The sequence below is a fragment of the Artibeus jamaicensis genome, unplaced genomic scaffold (genome assembly GCF_021234435.1).
Source record: "Artibeus jamaicensis isolate MK-2021 breed Jamaican fruit bat unplaced genomic scaffold, CSHL_Jam_final contig_2962, whole genome shotgun sequence".
Lineage (NCBI taxonomy): Eukaryota > Metazoa > Chordata > Mammalia > Chiroptera > Phyllostomidae > Artibeus > Artibeus jamaicensis.
Window position 1 is genome coordinate 538,022 of NW_026521675.1, and position 19,728 is coordinate 557,749.

The window sequence follows — 19,728 nt, forward strand, 5'->3', positions numbered from 1 at the left end:
TTTCAATGAATAGGACTGGAACAACTGTGTATCTGTGTGGGGTGAGGATAAATGAATACTGAATTCTAATTCATGACATACACAAAAATCAATTACAAACAGATTACACACCTAAAGGTAAAAGCTAAAAGTATAATTTCTTTAATGTTGGACAAAAAAATCTATGTGACCTTGGTTAGATTTCTGAGGCAAGACACAAAAATGGAAATTCTTAAGCCCTTAAAAGGCACTGTTAAGAAAAAATTTAAATATGCCATAGACAGAAAATATTCATGATACATATATATGACAAAGTTTATACCCAGAAAATAAAGTCACTCATATAACTCAGTAAGAAAGCAAACTCCATTTTTTAATGAGCTAAAGAACAGACACTTCACAAAAGAAACATATATGCCATACCAGTAACACATGACAAGCTTCTTGATGCCATTAGGCATCAGTGAACTGCAAGTTAAAACCACCCACCAGAAAGATTATAATTAGAAAGAGTTGAGATTAATAAGTGTTGAGAAATGTAGAGCAACTGAAACTCTCCCACTTGGCTGGTGGGAGTGAAATTATACAACCACTATGAAGAGAGTGTGGCAGTTTCTTATCAAATTTAACATACACTTGCCATAAGACCCCATAATTCTATTTGTAAGTATTTACCCAAGAGAAATGAAATCATAAATATGTTCTCAAACTTAGACATGAATGTTCATAATAGCATTATTCTAAATAATCACAACCCAGAGACCTAAATGCCCATCAGTGTGTCAATGGACCTACAATCATGATATTTTCATAATAGACTACTACTCAGCAATAAAATGGAATAAGCTACCTATACACACAAAACACAGATGAATCTCAGAATCATGCTGAGTGGAAGAAGTCAGACACAGTAAACTACATACTGTATGAATTCTCTTACATGAAGTTCTAGAATAGGCTAATTTGTAGTGATAGAAATTAAATCAGATAGAAATTCCTGGGAGAGTGTTATTGGGGAACTGAGTGCAAAGGGCACGAGGGAACTTGCTAGGTGATGAAAATGTTCTAAATATCACTGGGTGGTTATGCAGGTACGTGGATTTGTCAAAGCTCATTGAACTATAGCTTTAAAATGTGTATATTTTATTTTATATAGGTCATGTCTTAATAAAGTTGACTTTATGAAAGTGGGATGTGATATAACTCCACTGCTCTTTTCCCTCTATTGTGGTCAGATCAGATTTATATCCATCTTAGCTTCTAAACTTTTCTATTCATTAACTGAAGGTTAATGAATAATTAACCTTCAGTGCATGAATAATTGGCCAAAAAGTAGGATTTGGGAGAGAAAAGAGAAGAAATTACTCACCTTTAGGGAGAGCATGTGGGAGAGAGAACAACTCAGACATGACTGAGTCCCAACACGTCAGATGCACAAAATTCCTTTAGAATCCTAGGCTTGTGGAAGTAAACAAAGCAAGGTAGGAAGAGAGAAGCAGGGTGACACTGCCTTGTGGACTCATGCGTGTCCTTACTGTTATTCTTAATGTCCCACAGACCAAGAGAAGAGCTGTCAGCCAGTGTTGGAGACTCTGCGCCAAGCCATTGATGGCACTGTGTGTGCCCACAGCACCTTGGAACTGCAGAAGCTGCAGTCTATAGTCAACTTCCTTGCCACAGCCACAGTGCCAGGCTTCTGTGAACGCCCACTGTGCCCACGCCTCTTTCGACTCTTCACAGTGCTGGCCCTGGCCAACGTGACCCAGGACATACTGCTGAGCAGGCACACACCTATCATCCAGGCCTGGCTTGAGCGCTTCCCCTCTGTGGAGCGGGAGGGTGTTCTAGCAAGAGCCCTGGTCCAAGCCTCTGTGGATGCCTGGGAGGCTGTGGGTAGCTGCTTTATGCCTTCACCCCTCCACCCACACTACTGCTTCTCCCTGCACTCTGTGAGCCAGCTACTGGGTAGCCTGCAGCTGCTGCCAACCAGAACAGGCTCCCGAGGTTTTCTGGACTATCCCAACCACCAGGAGCACTTGCGCCGGGTGTCAGGCTTGCGTGGCACCCGCCTGACAATTATGATGGCCACGCGCAACATGGTGCGTCTGTGGCTGCATGAGGCACAAAGAACATTTTGCGACCGGCTAGACAGCCCTAGGGAACGCTCCTACTGTGCCAAGCTGCTCTTAGAAGTAGCTCAAAGTGTCTTCTGCTGTGGGCCAGTGCCCCAAAGCCTAGGCAAGGGCTACGAGGAAGAGGAGGAAGAGAGGGTGCCTGAAGTGGAGTCTGAAGGGGAGTTGGCCCAGTGGGAGGACTTAAGCAGTAGTGGCAGTGAGACAGAGGAGGAGGAGGACCCTTATGGCCTTTGGTTCATCACAGGCCCACCCTCCAGTGATTCAGGTCTGGCACCATCGATAGCCCTAGTAAACAGGGAGAACACAGAGAGAATAAGTCAAAAGATAAAACAGGAGGAAGGCACAGGAGCCTCCAGCTACAAATTTCAGCTGAATAAATCCAAGAATTGGTGGCAGAAGATATCCACTATGGACTTGGTTTCACCCCTGTTGCTACCAGTGCTAGTACTCTGTCCCCAGGAAAAGCCCTCAGACCTGGTCTTCAGTCAGGATCTGACACTGGGCCCCAACCCTGAGAGCCCAAATTTGTACCTGGAACGGCAGTGGGAGAGTCTGAGGGAGCAGTTAGCCATGTCAGCCGCTCAGCTAAAGCTGAACCCCCACCTTGCTCAGTGCCACTCAATGGCCCAGCACGTGGCCCGCCTGGTCCGGGTGCTGGCCAGGCCCCGGCAGCATGGTCTGCTGCTCTCGGGGGCACTGGGCACCGGGCGCTGTACTGCCATCACTCTGGCAGCTGGCATTTGTCAGGCCCGCCTCTTCCATCTGCCATGTGGGTCAGAGGAGGCCATTCTCCAGTGTCTGCGGGAGGCCAGCTGGCATGCTGGCATGTTAGGCAAGCCGGTGGCCCTACTTGTGCCCAGGGGTGTAGATCTTACCACCCTTCATCGTCTGTTGGCCTTGGGAACCTCAGGCAGTTTCCCTGACCAGTACACAGAGGCAGATCTGGACAACATTGAAGAACATCTCCTCAGGGAGAACCTTAGTATCAAGCAGACCATCAGGAAGGAAAAGCTGTTACAGAGGTGAGACTAAGAACCCCATTCTAGGGGCTGCTCTGCTCTTGCTCTATTCTGTCCAAAAGGCCAGAAAGAAAAGCAGGGGTTGCTGTGAGGGTTAAGAAAGTCAGGGCTAAGGAGTCAGGGTTGGGCCTGGGCCTGGATGGGCAAATAGGGATAAAAGGGAGGACAGCATTTGAGCTCCCGGCCCACAGGTTCTACCAGCAGGTGTGCAGCAACCTTCACATGTTCATCCTGATTGGAGATGACCAGGCCCACAAACAGCTGCCTTCCACCCTTTTCCTGAGACTTCTTCACCTGACGATTGCCAGCATTGACCGCTATGAACCCTGGGACCAAGATTCCCTAATCAGTGTGGCCCAGCACCACCTGAAAGGTGCTCAGGGTCTACCCCTTGGTGATGGTGAGAACTTTTTACTTGCCCTTGCCACTCATCTCAACCAGGTTCTAATGAGGATTATTACTTAGGCTTCTCTCCCTCTCTCAAACCTAGTGAGCCCCCTTCACCTTTTCTGCCCTCCTTCCTGAGCCAGGAGAGGGTCCCTTTCCTTTCCCCGTCTACAAGTTCACCAGTCCAGACTAAAGCCACACTTGTTGCAGATTCCTTGAAGTGCCCAGACCTCCAGGACTCAATTCCCAGTGTGGCCAAAGCCATGGCTCTCATCCACCTTTCTGCTGCCAGCTACCATGGGCACCTGTGCCCTGAATTGCCACTTGTCACTCCTAAGACCTTTCTAGACTTCCTGGACACCTTCATGCTGCTGCAGCAACAAATGATCCTGAAGATGAAGAACAAGGCACAGCGGTGAGTGGTCCCATTCCCTGCCTTGTACCTCCTCCCCTCCCTCAGGTCCACTCACTGGAACACTGTGTTTCCAGGGTCCACAATGTCCTGGGGAATCTGACAACGCTACTTGAGCAGCACGGTACCCACACCAACCGGGTCTTCACCTTGGAACAGGAGCTGAAAGACTCTCTCATGGTAAGGGGGAGAAGACTATGAGGCGTGCACCTTAGGGCCAAAACAGAAGCCCAAAATAGGACTTTGGAGGAACCAACCAGATTAAACCTTACTTCTTGCCTCTGAAGAGTCCCTCTATCCTCATCGGGTCTTGCTAATCCTTGCTGCCTCCTCCTTTAGAGCTTAGACTCAAAACTCACCAAGGATTTAGAGCTAAGACCTTGCTGGTTCTTCTAAACATGTGAAACCCAAGTGTCAGCTTCTGGTTACCTCTAGTACCTTGACTGCGTGAAGTTCAGAATGCTCCCCAAGATCTCTGTAAATTCCCACTGGGGATGGGCAGGGATTACACTATCATGGTCACCTGTCCCTCTGATCCTCCTGTTCTCCTGAATGCTCTATCACTGCCAGTCAACACACCTCTTGTAGCGAACCTCTTTTCCAATGCCACTTTGTCCCCCTACCTCCTCCTTCCACAAAGCGCCAAATACACAAGGTTTCTGTGTAGAGTGGATGGATGACGGCAGTAGGGGAAATTTACATTCTACAACAGAATCAGAAGTAGATTTAAATGGCACACTAGTCCCCAATGACCTGAATTTCTTCCGTCACCCTCCTCTACAGGGCATTTCCCAGTGACCAACTTTTCTCTTCTCCTCCCATCTTCCCAATATGGGCTCTTCAATGTTATTCTTGCACCTCACTTTTTTTTTCAAGCTTTCCAAATAAGTTCTCATGTAATAAAAGATTTTTTCTAGTCCATAATAAAAGATTTGTTTCTAATCCAAATCCTAAATCCTATTGCTTTCAAATACAGAGCAATTCTCCTTTGAGTAGCTAACCTCTCAAATCTAGCCAACACTGGTGGGAGTGGAGGCACCACACATTTTATAGCCAAACACTCTCAGTTAAAGGTGTCTTCCCAAAATAAAGAGAGGTTTTTTCTTTATCTTTTTTTAAAGATTTTATTTATTTATCTGTAAAGTGGAAGGGAAGGAGAGAGGGAGAGAAACATCAATGTATGGTTGCCTTTCATGCGTCCCCTGCTGGGACCTGGCCTGCAGGGAACCGGCCTGCAACCCTGGTATGTCCCCTGACTGGGAATCAAACCGCGATTGTCTGGTTCGCAGGCCCGCGCTCAATCCACTGAGCTACACCAGCCAGGGCTTCTTTATCTTATTTTTAATAAGAGGAATTCCAAAATAGCATTTTTTCCTTCCTGCTACACAAGACTTCTATGCAGTTTCAGCCATAACTACAGAGAAGGGGTGACCAACTTACAAGCAGATAATCTTACTTTGTAGACTGACTTTCTACTGGGCTCTCAGGCCTTTTAGCTCCTAATGCCTACCCTGTCTCTTCTGGTTGGTACCCTCCAGGCTACCACCCAGAGTGGCGCAACTCTAGGGCATGTCTCACACTGTATCTACACATGTGGTTTTCATTGCATTTTGTATAGATGATGCTCCCTGAAGTTTCCATAGGATTGGTGCCCCTTACCATCCACCACTGGGAATCACTAGTTAGACTGAACCTCAAGACTCAGCGGAGATGCCAAAAGAGAGAAGTTTATGGAAGGATAGGAGTCCTCTCCCCCACGTTTTTCATATTCCAGTTTTTTGTGTTGGGCCCTACCCTTTCCCAAGATAATACAGTGCCAGGAATTGTTGATCTGGTTTAGAGGCGCTATCATTCATTGATCCCTAGGTCATTTAGAACAGAATACAACATAAAAGCACAAAATATAGGTAAGAGATGTACCTAGTCTCAGGGGCATTCAGTGTCAGATCCTTTGGTCATTCACGCAACAGCCATGATAGTGTTACTTCTTTCAGTGTTCTCCACCCCAGGAAATGGCATGACCACCCACTTAGTCATTAAAGCCAAACCCCAGAAGTCATTCTGGATAATTCTATCTTTTTTCTCTCTCACATTCAATTGGCTCATTTATTCATTACAGTACTCAACAAAAATTAATTGAATCCACATTCTTTGGTCCAGGTACTCATTAATATTTATGTCTATGTCTACATCTTCTGTTTACATCTAGATAGACAGATAGATAGATAGATAGAAAGAAAGAAAGAAAGAAAGAAAGAAAGAAAGAAAGAAAGAAAGAAAGAAAGAAAGAATCTTTGCCACAACTTTCTGAGGTGGCTTTTTCCCCTCCATTTCACAGATGAAAAAAACTGAAATCCAGAGAAATTTAGAATGAGACTTAAATGAGATCTTACATGGAAAGCATTTAAAAGTGCTGGCACATATTAAGAGTTCAATAAATGTTAGCCAGTATTAATATTAGGTTAGAGTTCCTCCAAATAAGAAAGATAATGCACTGTCCTTGCCTTTTCAGTGCCTAGTTTACAGGAAGAGATAAACTAATCCAGGCAATTACAAAATAGTGTGTGATGACAGAGAAAGTGAAGGGCACTCTGAAGTATCAAGAAAGACTTTCTAGAGAAAGCATAGTGCCACAGTAGGTGCTCAAAAAACAATCCTAAAATACGTAACCAAATAAATTAAGAACATCAAAATTGATGCCTGAAGATTAGGTAAGATTTTGCTTAAATGGGGGCGGGGAGGAAGAATGTCACAGGCTAAACTAACAGCATGTGCAAAGGCCCAGAGGCCACATTCGAGGAACTGAAAGTCAAGAATGGCTGGAAAGTAGATTACTGGGAAGGGAAAAAGAGATGACACTGGAAAGATGAGTAGAGACCTCCTGGTCATGGAGGCATTATAAACCAAATGAAACAATGGTAAGTGTGGTCAGGGTCATGAGGACAATGATGTTATTTGGTTTTTAGAAAACCAGTGGGGCTGAGGTAGGGAAAATGTATTAGAGGAGGGGATTAAGAAGGGAAGCCAGTACAGAAGGTCAGGAGTGAGAGACCATAGGCAGAAGGGATGGATGCTGGGATGGGAGTTGACATGGAAGACATTTGGGAGATGGAATTAAAAGACCTTGAAGATTGTATTGGGTTTGAGGAAAATAGAAGAGATGGAGTCAGTGTAACAATTAGGCTTCTTTTGGGGGAAACTTGGATGTATTTTGCCACAGTGCTAAGACAAAGAACACATGAGCAGATGAGCAAGACTGTAAGAGATCTGAGGAGGCCATATATTCGCTTTTGGACATGTGGAGTCTGAGGGGCCTGAGAGACACCAAAGAGGAGGTTTCCATTAAGGGGATGGGTACATGGGTGTGAAGCTAGGGAAAGAATCTGGCTAGAGATAGACTTGGGAGTTGTTAAAATATAAGTGGTAATTAAAGTCGTGAGATTCGGGGGGGTATATAGAAATGTGGGATGAGAAGAGAAGGGGGCCCTGAAAAAAATTGCTGAGGTATATTTAAAGGATGACAGAGGAAAAGACTGAGAAAAGCAGCCCCAGGAGTTGGAGAAAACCAAAACAGAACATGGTATCATGGAATTCAAGGAAGGAAAACGTTTCAAGAGGAAGAGAACTGCCTCTGTGACAAAATTTACCCCTAATGGTCAAGTAAGAGAGTGTGTAGCACAATGGTCAAGCACATAGGCTTTGGATTCAGATTGCCTGGGACTAAATGTCAGGTCAAGACAAGCAACCATAAATTCAGGGGCTGCATCACTAGATGTAGAACTGACAGACCAGGAAGTGGCAGCTCTAGATCTCGGTCTGTATCTATGGTTTATTTGGAGTTCAACTTAATCAATCCCCTTAACTACTGAGTGAGGAGTATGCTGTAGTCCCAAGCCCATGGGGTCTTCCCTTGGGTATTTCCACCTGGCCTAGATCTGGATCCACCAGGATCTGGAGCTGCAGCCTGGGTCTCTCTCTGTTCACAGAACCTCAGCACACTGCACCAGCAACTAGAGCAAGGCAAGCTCCTGCACAAGCAGCAACTGGCAGAGGGTGGCCAGCAGGAGAACCTCATTAAGAACCTGACCAAGCAATGGGATGCCCTGCGGGCTCAGCATGAGGCTTTCCTGGAGCAGGTGGGCTCTTCCTGTCACCTTTCCTGTACTGCTCCCCTCTTGGGAGAGGACAACCCCTGATAGGCTGTTCAGAAGAGAGCATGGGGTGATTTGTCATGGAGTCTCCTGGGGGAGAGAGCAAAAGTAAACAGGATGGCTTGAGGACTGGTCCCTTCCTGGGGACTCCTAAGAAGAGTTGATCCCTCTTGGCAACAACACCTTGAAGAAAGAGGGCATTTCAGGAGCACACTTCAAGAGTGAATCTTTCCTCATTTAGATGGGCAAGGCATTTCTTAGGCCCCTGAGCCAGCTGAAGGTGACCGACTTTGAGGAGATCCGGAGCTATCGAGCACCACCAGAATCTGTGGTCCGGGTGACTGATGCACTGTGTGACCTGTTCCACCGTGAAAGAGGCTGGGCCAGTGCCAAGCAGCTGTTATGCACTGAGGATTTTTATCAGGTAGGGTATGTGAGACATAATGAAGAGAGTGGATGCATAAAGGGGACACTTGACAAGGTGAGGAGACTGGAGCAGGGTTCTGAGCATCTATGTTTCCATCCCTTTTAATAAACTTTCTCAGGAGCTGGTGTTCTTCCCCAAGGAGAAGATGACGGACTCAGAGGTAATAAAGTTAAACCTAGCTCTGAAGGCTCCAGGTATGAGTGATGCGGCACTGCGGGCAGTAAGCATACCTGCAGCAAGCCTGGCAGCCTGGCTCTGGGCTGTTCTGCACTACAGGCTGGCACAACACCGCGGACTGCCCACGGGCCTGCTGCTGCGGCAGGTAGAAGCCACACTGGCTCGGGAGCAGGCCCGCTTGGCCTTCTACCAGTTCCAGGCTCAAGATACCCTAGAGCACAATTTGGCCCTGACCAAGAAGCTGGAAGATGCTCAGGCTTCCCATAGCCGTCTGGTAGAGAGTCTCAGTTGTGCTCAGAGTTGCCAGTATCACAAGTGGCCCATAAGGGCTGCACTGCTCACACCCATGCATTCTTGGACTACAGAGCTCCAGGTAAATAGCCCCTTCCAGATTTCCCCCCAAAGTTCACTTCTACACCACTGCCTGCATTCCTCTTCTCCTCCCCGTGTTCTCACTGCCTCCCTCTGTTCCACTCTGCTTCTCTTGTCATGCTTTGCTTCATATCCTGTCTTACTCCTTCTCTGCCAGACTATCTGACTCTACCATCCTCACTCTGGTTTTCCTTTCCACACCAGAAGCTGAAGGGGCACTGCATGACTGTGTTTGGAGATGCCCTCCTGTGTTCAGCTGCCATCATTTACCTGGGTCCCTTCCCACCAGTACGGCGCCAGGAGCTACTGGCCAAGTGGCTGGCTCTGTGTAGGGGCTTTCAGGAGACCCTAGGCCCAGATGATGTGGCACAGGCCCTGAAGCAGAATCAGAAATCTGTCATCGTACCACCCAAAAAGCCCCTGCTCTCTACACACTCTCCCTTCAGCCTTCTGTCCTTGCTGAGCTCTGAATCTGAGCAGTTCCAGTGGGACCGAGACCTGAAGCCTCAGGCAAAGTCAGCTCGCCTGGCAGGCCTGCTTCTGCGAAGTTGCACCCACTACTTTAGTTGCCGTTGGCCTCTGGTACTTGACCCCAGCAACCAGGCCCTCATCTGGCTGAACCCACTGCCTCTGGAAGATACTAGATGCATGGCCGCAGTTCCCACCAAGGGCAAAGGTAAAGCCAGGGATCATAATCACAATGCTTCTCAGGTGTCTGAACTGCCCAACACTCCAGCCATAGTGACCTTCCTTTTTATATTAAAGACACTAAATTTTTGTAGCCAGGAAATCCCATATTTCACCAGGCTATTAAATTTGGTCACATTTACAGCTTTTGACACATATTGCAATGATCATGGATCTGAGGCCTCAGAGTTGATATTTTAAAAAAAACAGTCTTACTAGTGAGCTAAGGCTGATCAGCCATAGAATGTAGCCCCTTTTGCTTTGGGCTGTATCCAAATCAAAAGAGGAAAGGAGACTATTACCTTTATCAAGTAGGGAGTGTGCAGAGAAAAGTGTCTGGGGTGAGGCTTTCCTGATTCTCTGAGCTCCTTCAGTAGCTCATTATTTCCTATCCCATGCAACATGAAGTAGAGAATAATTTTTACAAAGCAGCAAGGTACATGAGTATCTTATCATCTGTGGTCTGAAATTGCTTAATATGAGTAGAAAGGAATTTGCTTAAGGTTTCTCCCTTCTTGGTACAGAAGTAGCCAGCACACTCCAGTATCTTCTACTAAATCCACTCAAGTTCAGGGAGGACATGGTCTAAGTCCCATGACCTAAGACAGCTTCTTACTTACCACATAGCCCAGCCACCTTCCCAGTAGGGAAAAGAAAAACCCTCATTGCTTCCTCCAACACCCAATTTGCTTTATCATGTAGAAATGCTCACACTACCAGTAACAAAAAGCCAACTCACCATGGCTTAAACAAATGGAGACTTATTTGTAATAAAGGTTACTAATCAACTGACCTTAAGATAGAGATACGAAGGGGGGACCCCAAAAACCCTGAAATTTAGTTATAAAAAAATTGTGTATTTTTGTTTAAACTTCAGTCACCTTCAAAGTACTCTCCATTTGATGTAATATACCTATCAAGATATCTTTCCCACTGTTCAAAACAGTTTTTGAACTTGTTAATATTGATGCCTTTTAGTGCTTCTGCTGTTTTTTTGTTACCTCTTTCACATCTGAAAAACATTTCCCCTTGAGGAGTTTTTTTCATCGGGGAAATAAAAAAAAAAGTTGCTTGGGGTGAAATTGGGTGAATAGGGAGGGTGAGGCAAGGGTTGGAAGGTCATGCCATTTCTGGTCAAAAACTGCTGAGCATTGCGTGGTGTGGACAGGTGCACTTGTAAATCACCCACCATGAAATGGGCAAATGTGCAAAAGAGTTTTCAAAAAAATTCACTGAATCTGAATGCAGCCTCTCACAATAATGCCAGCTGGTGCACTGAGACAGATGGGTCCCTAGAACACTCACCGAGCAGGCGAAGGCTGTACGACAAAGGGACTGCCCTCCAAAAGATAATTATGGTTTTTTTTTATCCCCCCCTTGTAGCATCCTGAATTATCTGGGTGGGGCTAATGTAATCACCTGTGCCCCTCTAAGAAGAAAGGAGGAAAGAAGAGAAAGTAAAAAAAGATCTGAAAATGGGAGGGAGGTGGGGAGCAAGGGGCGGGGGAGGCTGGGATGGGAGAAATAGACAAAAAAAACTGTACTTGAAAAATAACTAAATAAAATCAATTAAATAAAAAAAAAGATCTGAAACACAAGAAAGATTCAATGAACTGAACGGTTGCGGACTTTAAGATAGAGTGGCTACAGGGAAAGAAAGGAAACTATAAGCCTGGAAGAGGCTCCAAGTCCCACATATGCCTTGGAGAACCAAGTGCCAGTTAATGCCTTGATTTTAGTCCAGTGTGACCCTAAGCAGATCATCCAATCATGTTGTGCTAGGTTTCCAATCTATGGAACTGAGATAATAAGTAGGTGCTGTTTTAAGCTGCTAGGTTTGTGGTAATTTGTTAACCAGTAGGAAATGAACATACCAAACTGTAGACCCACCAACTTCCACTTGTCCACTTCTTAAATGCTTAATACTTCTAAGAAAATTCTTGCCCTGGCTGGTGTGGCTCAGTGGATTGAGTACCAGCCTGCGAACCAAAGGGTCTCTGGTTCCAGTCCCAGTCTAGGGCACATGCCTGGGTAGCAGGCCAGGTCCCCAGTAGGGGGTGCACAGGAGGCAACCACACATTGATGTGCCTCTCCCACTCTTTCTCCCCCCTTCATCTCTTTAAAAATAAATAAATAAAATATTTTTAAATTATCATATTTTTAATACTTAAATAATAAGTATTTCTGTTTTCTGGCTCCTGCAGTAGAGAAGGCAGAGGAGGAGTTGAGATGGCCAATGGTTAGGCAAACATCTGTGTCCACCATGCTGCCCATGATTAATTCCACAGTGTATGGCCTTTCACTTATAAGCACTGACTTCTATATGAGTGATGACTCTTTTAGTTGTTAGTGACAGATTAGCTTAGGCAAAAAGGGAAATTCACTGACTTGTCAACCCACAGAAAGGCAGAAATGGAGCCAATTTCAGGGGTGACTAGAACCCCCCCTGGAATTTTAGAGTAATAATAATGATGGCTAACATTTATTTACTGCTTACTAAGTGCCAGCTGAGTGTGTTCTAATTATTGCTTCATGTCTTCTTCACAGTAACACTCTGAGGGACTCGCTGATATCAACCCCATTTTGCAGTTAAGGAAATTGAGTCACAAAGAGCTTAAGTGACTTCCCTCATGAAATGGAGCCCATGGGTAAACGGTGTTCCTGGCAGGCTAATTCCTCCTGAGAATAGCTCCTCTGCATCTTTCTGCACAGGGACAGACTACAGGAAAAATGAAGAAAAAGAATATAAAGAGGAGGACTCGGAAGAGGAAGATAACGATAGTGAAGAGAGTGATGAGGCTAAGGACAAGACAAAAGAGCAGAAGGCAGAGGAAAGGGGAAAGAAGGAAGAGGAGGAAAAGGAAGAGAAGCAAGAGCAAGAGAAAAAGGAGGACGAGACAGAGAGGCAGAAGTCAAGGCCAGCCTCTGAGACCCAGTCTCTGCCCATTCCCTACCTCAGTGTATTCTCAGGCTCTAACCCAGACCTGGGTCCTCAGCTGCTGGAGGCAGCTGCTCGTGGTAAGAACTGGTCCCCACATACCATATCCTCCTGCTGTCCTCCCCACTCTCTGTGGCCCCACAGGTCTCTCACACCCCAGTCTGACCTCAGCTTCCACTTTCATCCCAGGCACTAACTCTATTGAAGAGCCCTGAAAGAATCCTGCTGTTATCCACAGGGGAGCTCATTTTGTGCATGGGGGGCCTACATGCTGGCATGGTGCATAGTGTGTCCTTGCCTCCCCTCACAGGCCTGCCTGTGTTACTAACCAACATGGAGCTGGGCCTAGGATGCAAAGAACTGCAATGGCTACTGCAGCGGGAGCAGCTGAGCCCACCCCAGGTGCAGCCTGGCTTCTGTCTCTATCTGAGCACTAACCTCCCCCTCAGTGCTTTGGAAAAAGGTGAGGCCCAATGGGTAAGTTGCCAGCACAGTTTTGTGACATACTAGGCCCCCAGCTTCATTCAATCTGGCTCAGAGTAGATTCAGGACTATAGCGGGGAACGACACTCCCTGGTTCTGCCAAGGGGTAGGGGTTACGTGTTTAACCGTATGACCCCAAGTACTAGGTTGTGAACTGCTGAAGAGGCTGAATGTGCTGGATCTGGGCCTGAACATGGACATCCTAGAAGAACAGATGCTGCATGAAGTCTTGTGCACAGAGCATCCCGAGCTCGAGATCCACTGGCAGGACCTCAAGACAAGAGCCCTGGATACCCACAAAGCCATGGAGGCTGCTGAGGTGCTTGGGGATCTGCTCTATAGGTTGGGATAATTTTTGGAGGGGCCAGGTATGGGTGTGGAGAAGAGTGGAGATGATGGGGGATTCGGGGGGGGGGAAGAGACAAATCCATGCAACAATGACTGTACGCAGGAACGGCTCTTACTGATGCTACTGTCCCAGAACCGAAATCATCAGAAACCAGCCAAGTTCCTGCGACACATGTTAAGGACACAGGCAAAGCTATGTCAGCTGCATGCCCACTATGAGGAGCTAGAAGACCTGAGGATGCGGGAGGTGGTACGGTGGGCACCCTATCGGCGTGTGGTCCAGCATGGAATGGCCATTATCAAGGCCCTTAGCCCACTGCAGAACCTGCTACCTTTCCCCATGGGCCCAGAGAATTGGCTGGCAGCCACCAAGCAGGCTCTGAACAGCATGAAACAGTGTGAGAACCATCAGGGGCAGGACCTGCCCAGCCATCTGCTACAGCTAAAAACACAGCTGACCCGACAGCTGCTGGGCAGCACTGTAGCTGCACTGGGCCTGACCCACATACCCTTGGTAGGTGCCTTGGGTGCTTTGGCTCTGCTGCAATTGGCAAGAAAGGCACCAGATCTGGAGAGGCTGGCACTTTGGCCTGGACTGGCAGCCTCTCCCAACATAGGCTATAGCAAGCCAGTTCCAGGTGTGACTCGACCAGCCTGGCTAGGGCCGAGGGCCTGGCATGAATGTGGAATGTTAGAACTGCTGCCCCAATTTGCTGGGCTGCGTGTATCCCTGGCAGGCCACTCCAGTGTTTGGCAGGCTTACCTGTCACTGTCATCCACAGTACTGGGGCCTGCACCTGGGCCTGGGCCTGATCCACTCAGCCTCCTCCAGAAGCTGATCCTGTGGCGTGTGCTGAGACCTGAGTGCCTTGCAGCTGCCCTGGCAGACTTCACCACCAGCCTCCTGGGCCGGCCCCTGGATGAGAACCTGAGTGCCTCCACCATACCCTTTGAATGCAGCCAGGCTACTCAGCCCCTGCTGATCTTGTTGCCACCACCTGGTCACCCCACAGCTATTTTACACCCCCTGACTGTCATCCAGAAATTGGCTGCACAGCATGAGCAGGTTTGACCCACGCCTCTTGGCCACAGAGTACCTAGGATCCTATGGACTGGGATGGGGTGGGGGTTGAGCCTCCCAACATTCTCACGAATCTTTTGGATTAGTCTGGGACTTTGGGGGTGATTGTGGCATTACTCTGGGCCCCTTGGGTCACTCTAGGATCACTCTGAGTTATTCTGACATCTGTCTGTGCTCCCCAGGGGCAGAAGCACCTGGAGGTGATAGCCCTGGGCTCTGAGGCCTGGGACCCGGCTTCCTATGTGGTCAGCACTCTATGCGAAGCAATGCATAAAGGGCACTGGCTGGTGCTGGAGAACTGTCACCTGATGCCTCACTGGCCAAAAGAGCTGCTACAGCCCTTGCTGGGGCTGCTCGATGGAGCCACAGGTGGGTTTGCTGCTAAGAGATTGTTTCTAGGACTCTTTTCCTACACTTAGGCCTAAGCTTGAACTCTCAGGCCTCATGGGCAATCCCCTAGCTTCCAGCCTGCCCCCTGTATTTCACTCCACCTCTTAGCCTCAGGTCTGATCCCTAGATTTGTGTCTGACCCTCTTTACCCACTGATTAAACTCAGCCCCATGTCTGTACCCTAGTGGTCTCGGACCTGGAGTTAGAACCGCTTTTAGCCCAACCTGCAAGTAGGAATGTGGTCCACAGAGGTTTCCGTCTTTGGCTTATTGTGTCTGCAGAGGCCATTGCTTCTTTACCAGGTGAGGCGCCAACTCCCAATTCCTCACAAAGGCTATCAGATTGGAGGACGGAGGGTGACTGTGCTGACTCAGCACTCTCCTCTCTTCCTCTCTCTCTCTCTCTCTCTCTAGCTGTGCTGACTCAGCACTGCATGCCTGTTTTCTGGGAGCAGTCACTGGAGCTGGGCCACATCTTGGTCAACAGTTTGGAACTAGCCCAGCAAGGACCCTACATGCAACCCCTTACCAGGACACTGCCCCTGCTCCTCCTACACAGTCTCCTGCTACACCGGCAGCAATATGGAATGAAGCTGCAGGCACACAGGGGGCGCTGGTGAGAGACCCACCCATCCTGCTTCATCAGTCAGTCATACAGCAAATGCTGAGTATTTTCCCACAGGGTCTGGGATTCACCTCTGGAGAGCACCAAAGTGTGAGGGTAGGGGAAGCCAAGGACAGCTTCTCCAAGGACTTTGGAATCTCAGTTTGAACTGAGTCTTGAAAGCAGAGGCAGATCAGGTGGAGATGGGTGCTTTCTGAGCAGAGGGAACTAGCAGGAGGGAGAAGGCAGCAGTGTGCCAGAGGTGGACATGCTAGGGGTTGAGTGGAAAAGTGAGGCTTGTGGTAAAGGGCCTTTAAGACCATGGTAAGGGACCTGATTTCATCTTGAGGATAATGGGAAGCCACTGAGGGTTTTAAGTAGGGAAAGAAATATGGTCCCACTTCTACTTCTCTGTTTGAAAAATCACTCTGTCTTCAATGTGGATAATGGACCAGACAGGGCTGGGCTGGAAGCAAGCAGAACAAGTTTTAGGAGGCTCTGGAGGTCTCAAGGGAAGAGATCGTGGTGGTAGGAACTAGGGTAGTCACAGCAGGGAGAGTAAATATGGGGTGAGGAAGAGGAGTCAAGGATGGATCTCAGAATCATCCCTGAACAATTGGGTGGTTGTTGTTGAGGGAAATGGTGATTTCTATTGAAAGCCAGTTGAATTTGAGGTCTCCAATTGGCAATGACTAGTGAGCCCTCATGAGTCTGGAGCTCAGAAGAGATGTTTGGGTTGAAGAGAAAGATGTGAGTCCTCAGGATATAGATGGCTTTGAAAGCCTACTACCTGCTCCCTTCCCCCAGGAGTCAAGTGACCTTCACCCAGGTCCTTCAGATTCAAGACCAGCTGTGGGCCAGCCTTAGTAATCCCCATGCTGCCATGCAGGAGCTGGCTGGTGAGACCCTTTCTGCCCCCATGTAGTTATCAGCCCCCAGGAGAGCCTGGAAAGGGGTAGGTATGGGAGGACTGAGACCAGGACATCATTTATAACTTTGGTCTGGGAAGTGGTGGAAACTGCAGGGGCTAGAATTGAGGGGCTCTGATCTTACCTTCAGCTTTCGTGTTCTATGGGGGTCCTCTGGGAGACAACAAGGACAGGGAGACCGTGATTAGCCTCATACATTCCTGTCTGAGTCCCAGCAGGGGGAGTTGGGACCAACCACACACACCCCAGTATCTTCTGGCCACTCTGTTGCCCAACCCAGGTAAGCATCGGCCGGGTATCTGTATTGGGGTGGGGAACAGCACAGTGCAGTGCTACCCTTCTAGGAGTGTGAACAGCGCTGGAAACGAAGGGGTATGAGGGTACGATATTCACATAGTTACAGGGTGATGGCTTATAGTGTCAAAGGAAGGCCTACTCTTTTGGGTATGTACTAGGAAGAGACTTTGTCTCTCACCCTTCACCTCCACCTCCCAGAGTTAGAGGAGCTGGATGCTACGGCAGAATGCAAGACCCAGATGCACCTGCTGTCCACATGGCCTGAACCAGGGATCTGTGGACTGAGTGCTAGCTCCCAGGCCTGGCTATTGCGACGTCAGAGTCGCGCTCTCCTGAGTGCCTTGCAACGGAGTTCACCCACTTGGGTGCCTATGCCTCAGGGAGGCTCTCAGCACACCAAAAGTCGGCTGCTGCAGCGTCTGGTTCTAGCCAAACGGAGACTGGAATCGTTGCAGGCTCTACTGACAAAGAACACTCGCCAAGACCAGTCTGGCACCAGGTGGATGGTGATGAGGCTAAACGAGGGGCGGCCTCTAGAGGGCTTCTTGCAGAATGAGGTGCTGGAACTGAACCAGCTGGTGAAGGTGCTGCAGCAAGACCTTGACTGCCTACTGCAGCAGCTGAAGGGAGCACCCCCGTGTGCCTTCCCACGCTGTGCAGCTGTGGCTCACGCTCTCTGGACTGGCCGCCTACCCCCGCCTTGGCGACGCCACGCACAAGCAGGGCCGCAGCCGCCCTGGTACTGGCTGCGACAGCTGTCACGCCGTGGGCAGCTGTTGGTTCGCTACCTGGGCGCAGGCACTGAAGTACCAAAGCGCATTTTTCACCTATCAGCCTTTTGCTACCCACGCCGCCTGCTGCTGGCACTGCGCTGGGAGGCTGCCTTCGCTACAGTCATCCTGGACCACTCTGTGCCCAGCTCGAATCTGCCTGGTTGTCAAGGCTCCAGATCCAGTCATCTTCCCTATAAACGTCAAGAGCTGAACAACAACCCTCTGTACCTCCAGGTATCTTCCCACAGCCCCTTTATTTCCAATTCTGCCCCCTCCACCTTCCTGATTACACCTCGAAGCTATCCCACCTTGCCTGTTGGTGATCTTGTCTCTCCAGTAACCCCATCTTCTCTGATCCCACCTGACAAGACCTCTTAGCTTCCTAGCCTTCACTGACTGGCTTCTGGCGCCCCCAGGTGGTGAATAGCCCAAACCCCACGGTTCCAGAGACAGGGCTGCTGCTGATTGGGCTACAGGTCTGGAATGCCCAGTGGGACCCGCTAGCAGGGGCTTTGAAGGACAGTCCCTCCAGCCAGCCCAGCCCTCTGCCTCCAGTCAGCGTCAGCACCCAGACCCGGGGCACCGATGACCTGCCAGCCCTTGCTGGCCTGGCTGTATATTCTTGTCCTGTGTACATGGAAGGGCCCCCGGGCACTACTAGGCTACACAGCAGGAATATCCTGATGCACCTGCCCCTGCCCACCAAGCTCAGTCTCGCCAACTGTGTTCAACGGAGAGTCCATGTGTGCAGCCCACCCCTGCCCTGAATCCTCAACCAAAATAAAGTTGGAGTGATCCAGTGAAAGAGTTCTGAGATTTGTCAGAAATAATGGTGCGTTCACGCTGAGGATGTGACACACTGAGGGGAAAGCACAACTAAGGAAAGAAGACATGTGTGCACACAGAAGGCAGAAGAGGGTGGATGCCTGACAACCAGGAAAAGGGGAGTGTGGGGACACTATGGAGAGATGGGTCTGGTATTGGTCAGGCCCAGGCAGACCTGGGAATGGCTAACACGCAGGATCCAGAATCCTTGCCCAGCTCTCTACTATGGTCGCAGCCCGTTTTGCTAAATCCACAAGTGCATTTTCAAAGGGATAACATTAGAATTCAAAATGATTTCTAAAGGCACTTGGTGGTATTATTGGGACTGCCCCAATCCTGCCCTACCAGTCATCCCTTCCCCTACAATGGATTCTCTGAGTGAGCCATACACACAACAAACAAGCAGAATGACACAAGGCCCTGTGTTCATTCAACAGTTATTTGTTGAGCGCTCCTTTGAACCAGGTGTTCTTCCAGGCACTAATGAGGTTGTTCTAAAACAGACGATAAAAGGTCAACACATAAGTTAAACTTGATGTTTAAATGCAATAAAGAATATAAAGTAGGCTGATATGTCAGAGGGTGACTAGAGGGGAGAGTTAATATACAGGTTGAGCAGAAGTAACGCCTGCTTGAGTGTGGTTGGTACGGTATGTGAATGTCTGGCACAAGATGGGCAGCAGTTTGAACATTTCACCTAAAATGTCATATGGTGTGCTTGAACGTGATATTGTTATGTTACAGAATTACATGCTTATGATTTTGTAATAAAGAGGGGTGTTATTTGTGCCAGACCCTGTAGTTTGGGTGGTAAGGAACAACTTTCTGAATATTTGAAAAGGAGGAATATTTCTGGTAGAATGCTTAGTAGGTTCAAAGGTCTTGAGGCAGAATAACACTGTGGTGTTCAAGGAACAGAACATGTACCTGGAGCATGGTGAGTGAGGGGCAGAGTGAGCCAAGAGCATAGAAAGGCGAGATCACACAGAGCCTTTTCATGATAATGAGCTAGTGTTTTCCGAAAGCATGAGGAGGACTCTATTGGAGAGTATTAGGTGGGTGATGACATGATCTAATTTGCATTTTCCAAAGATCACTCTGGCCGTTCTTTGATGGATGAGTGGAAGAAAACCAGAGTAACAGGGAGGAAGATTTGTTTGGACACTACTGAAGTAATTCAAGAAAGAGATGATGGATTTTGCGTGAGGGTCATAACAGGGAGATGGAGAATGAATGGATTTAAGAAATATTCTGGAGGCAAAGTAGGATTTACTGATGAGTTAGATGTGAAGAGGGAGGGAGGAGGACAACTCTA

At 48.3% G+C, this 19,728-nt stretch overlaps 1 protein-coding gene across 1 annotated transcript in view; it reads left to right on the forward strand.

Annotated features, from left to right (window-relative positions):
- The window catches only part of DNHD1 (dynein heavy chain domain 1), a 64,220-nt gene extending 45,865 nt beyond the window's left edge, over window positions 1–18,355 (forward strand). Inside the window, exons 24-42 of the mRNA XM_053662832.1 lie at window positions 1,537–3,136; window positions 3,325–3,533; window positions 3,731–3,935; window positions 4,010–4,112; window positions 7,919–8,068; window positions 8,325–8,507; window positions 8,629–9,060; window positions 9,264–9,735; window positions 12,459–12,764; window positions 12,995–13,147; window positions 13,308–13,486; window positions 13,619–14,581; window positions 14,779–14,965; window positions 15,172–15,288; window positions 15,400–15,601; window positions 16,397–16,488; window positions 16,649–16,798; window positions 17,014–17,822; window positions 18,005–18,355. Coding sequence (XP_053518807.1) covers window positions 1,537–3,136; window positions 3,325–3,533; window positions 3,731–3,935; window positions 4,010–4,112; window positions 7,919–8,068; window positions 8,325–8,507; window positions 8,629–9,060; window positions 9,264–9,735; window positions 12,459–12,764; window positions 12,995–13,147; window positions 13,308–13,486; window positions 13,619–14,581; window positions 14,779–14,965; window positions 15,172–15,288; window positions 15,400–15,601; window positions 16,397–16,488; window positions 16,649–16,798; window positions 17,014–17,822; window positions 18,005–18,355 — 6,863 coding nt within the window. The remainder of the gene's footprint in view (window positions 1–1,536; window positions 3,137–3,324; window positions 3,534–3,730; window positions 3,936–4,009; window positions 4,113–7,918; window positions 8,069–8,324; window positions 8,508–8,628; window positions 9,061–9,263; window positions 9,736–12,458; window positions 12,765–12,994; window positions 13,148–13,307; window positions 13,487–13,618; window positions 14,582–14,778; window positions 14,966–15,171; window positions 15,289–15,399; window positions 15,602–16,396; window positions 16,489–16,648; window positions 16,799–17,013; window positions 17,823–18,004) is intronic.
- Window positions 18,356–19,728: the final 1,373 nt, after the last annotated feature.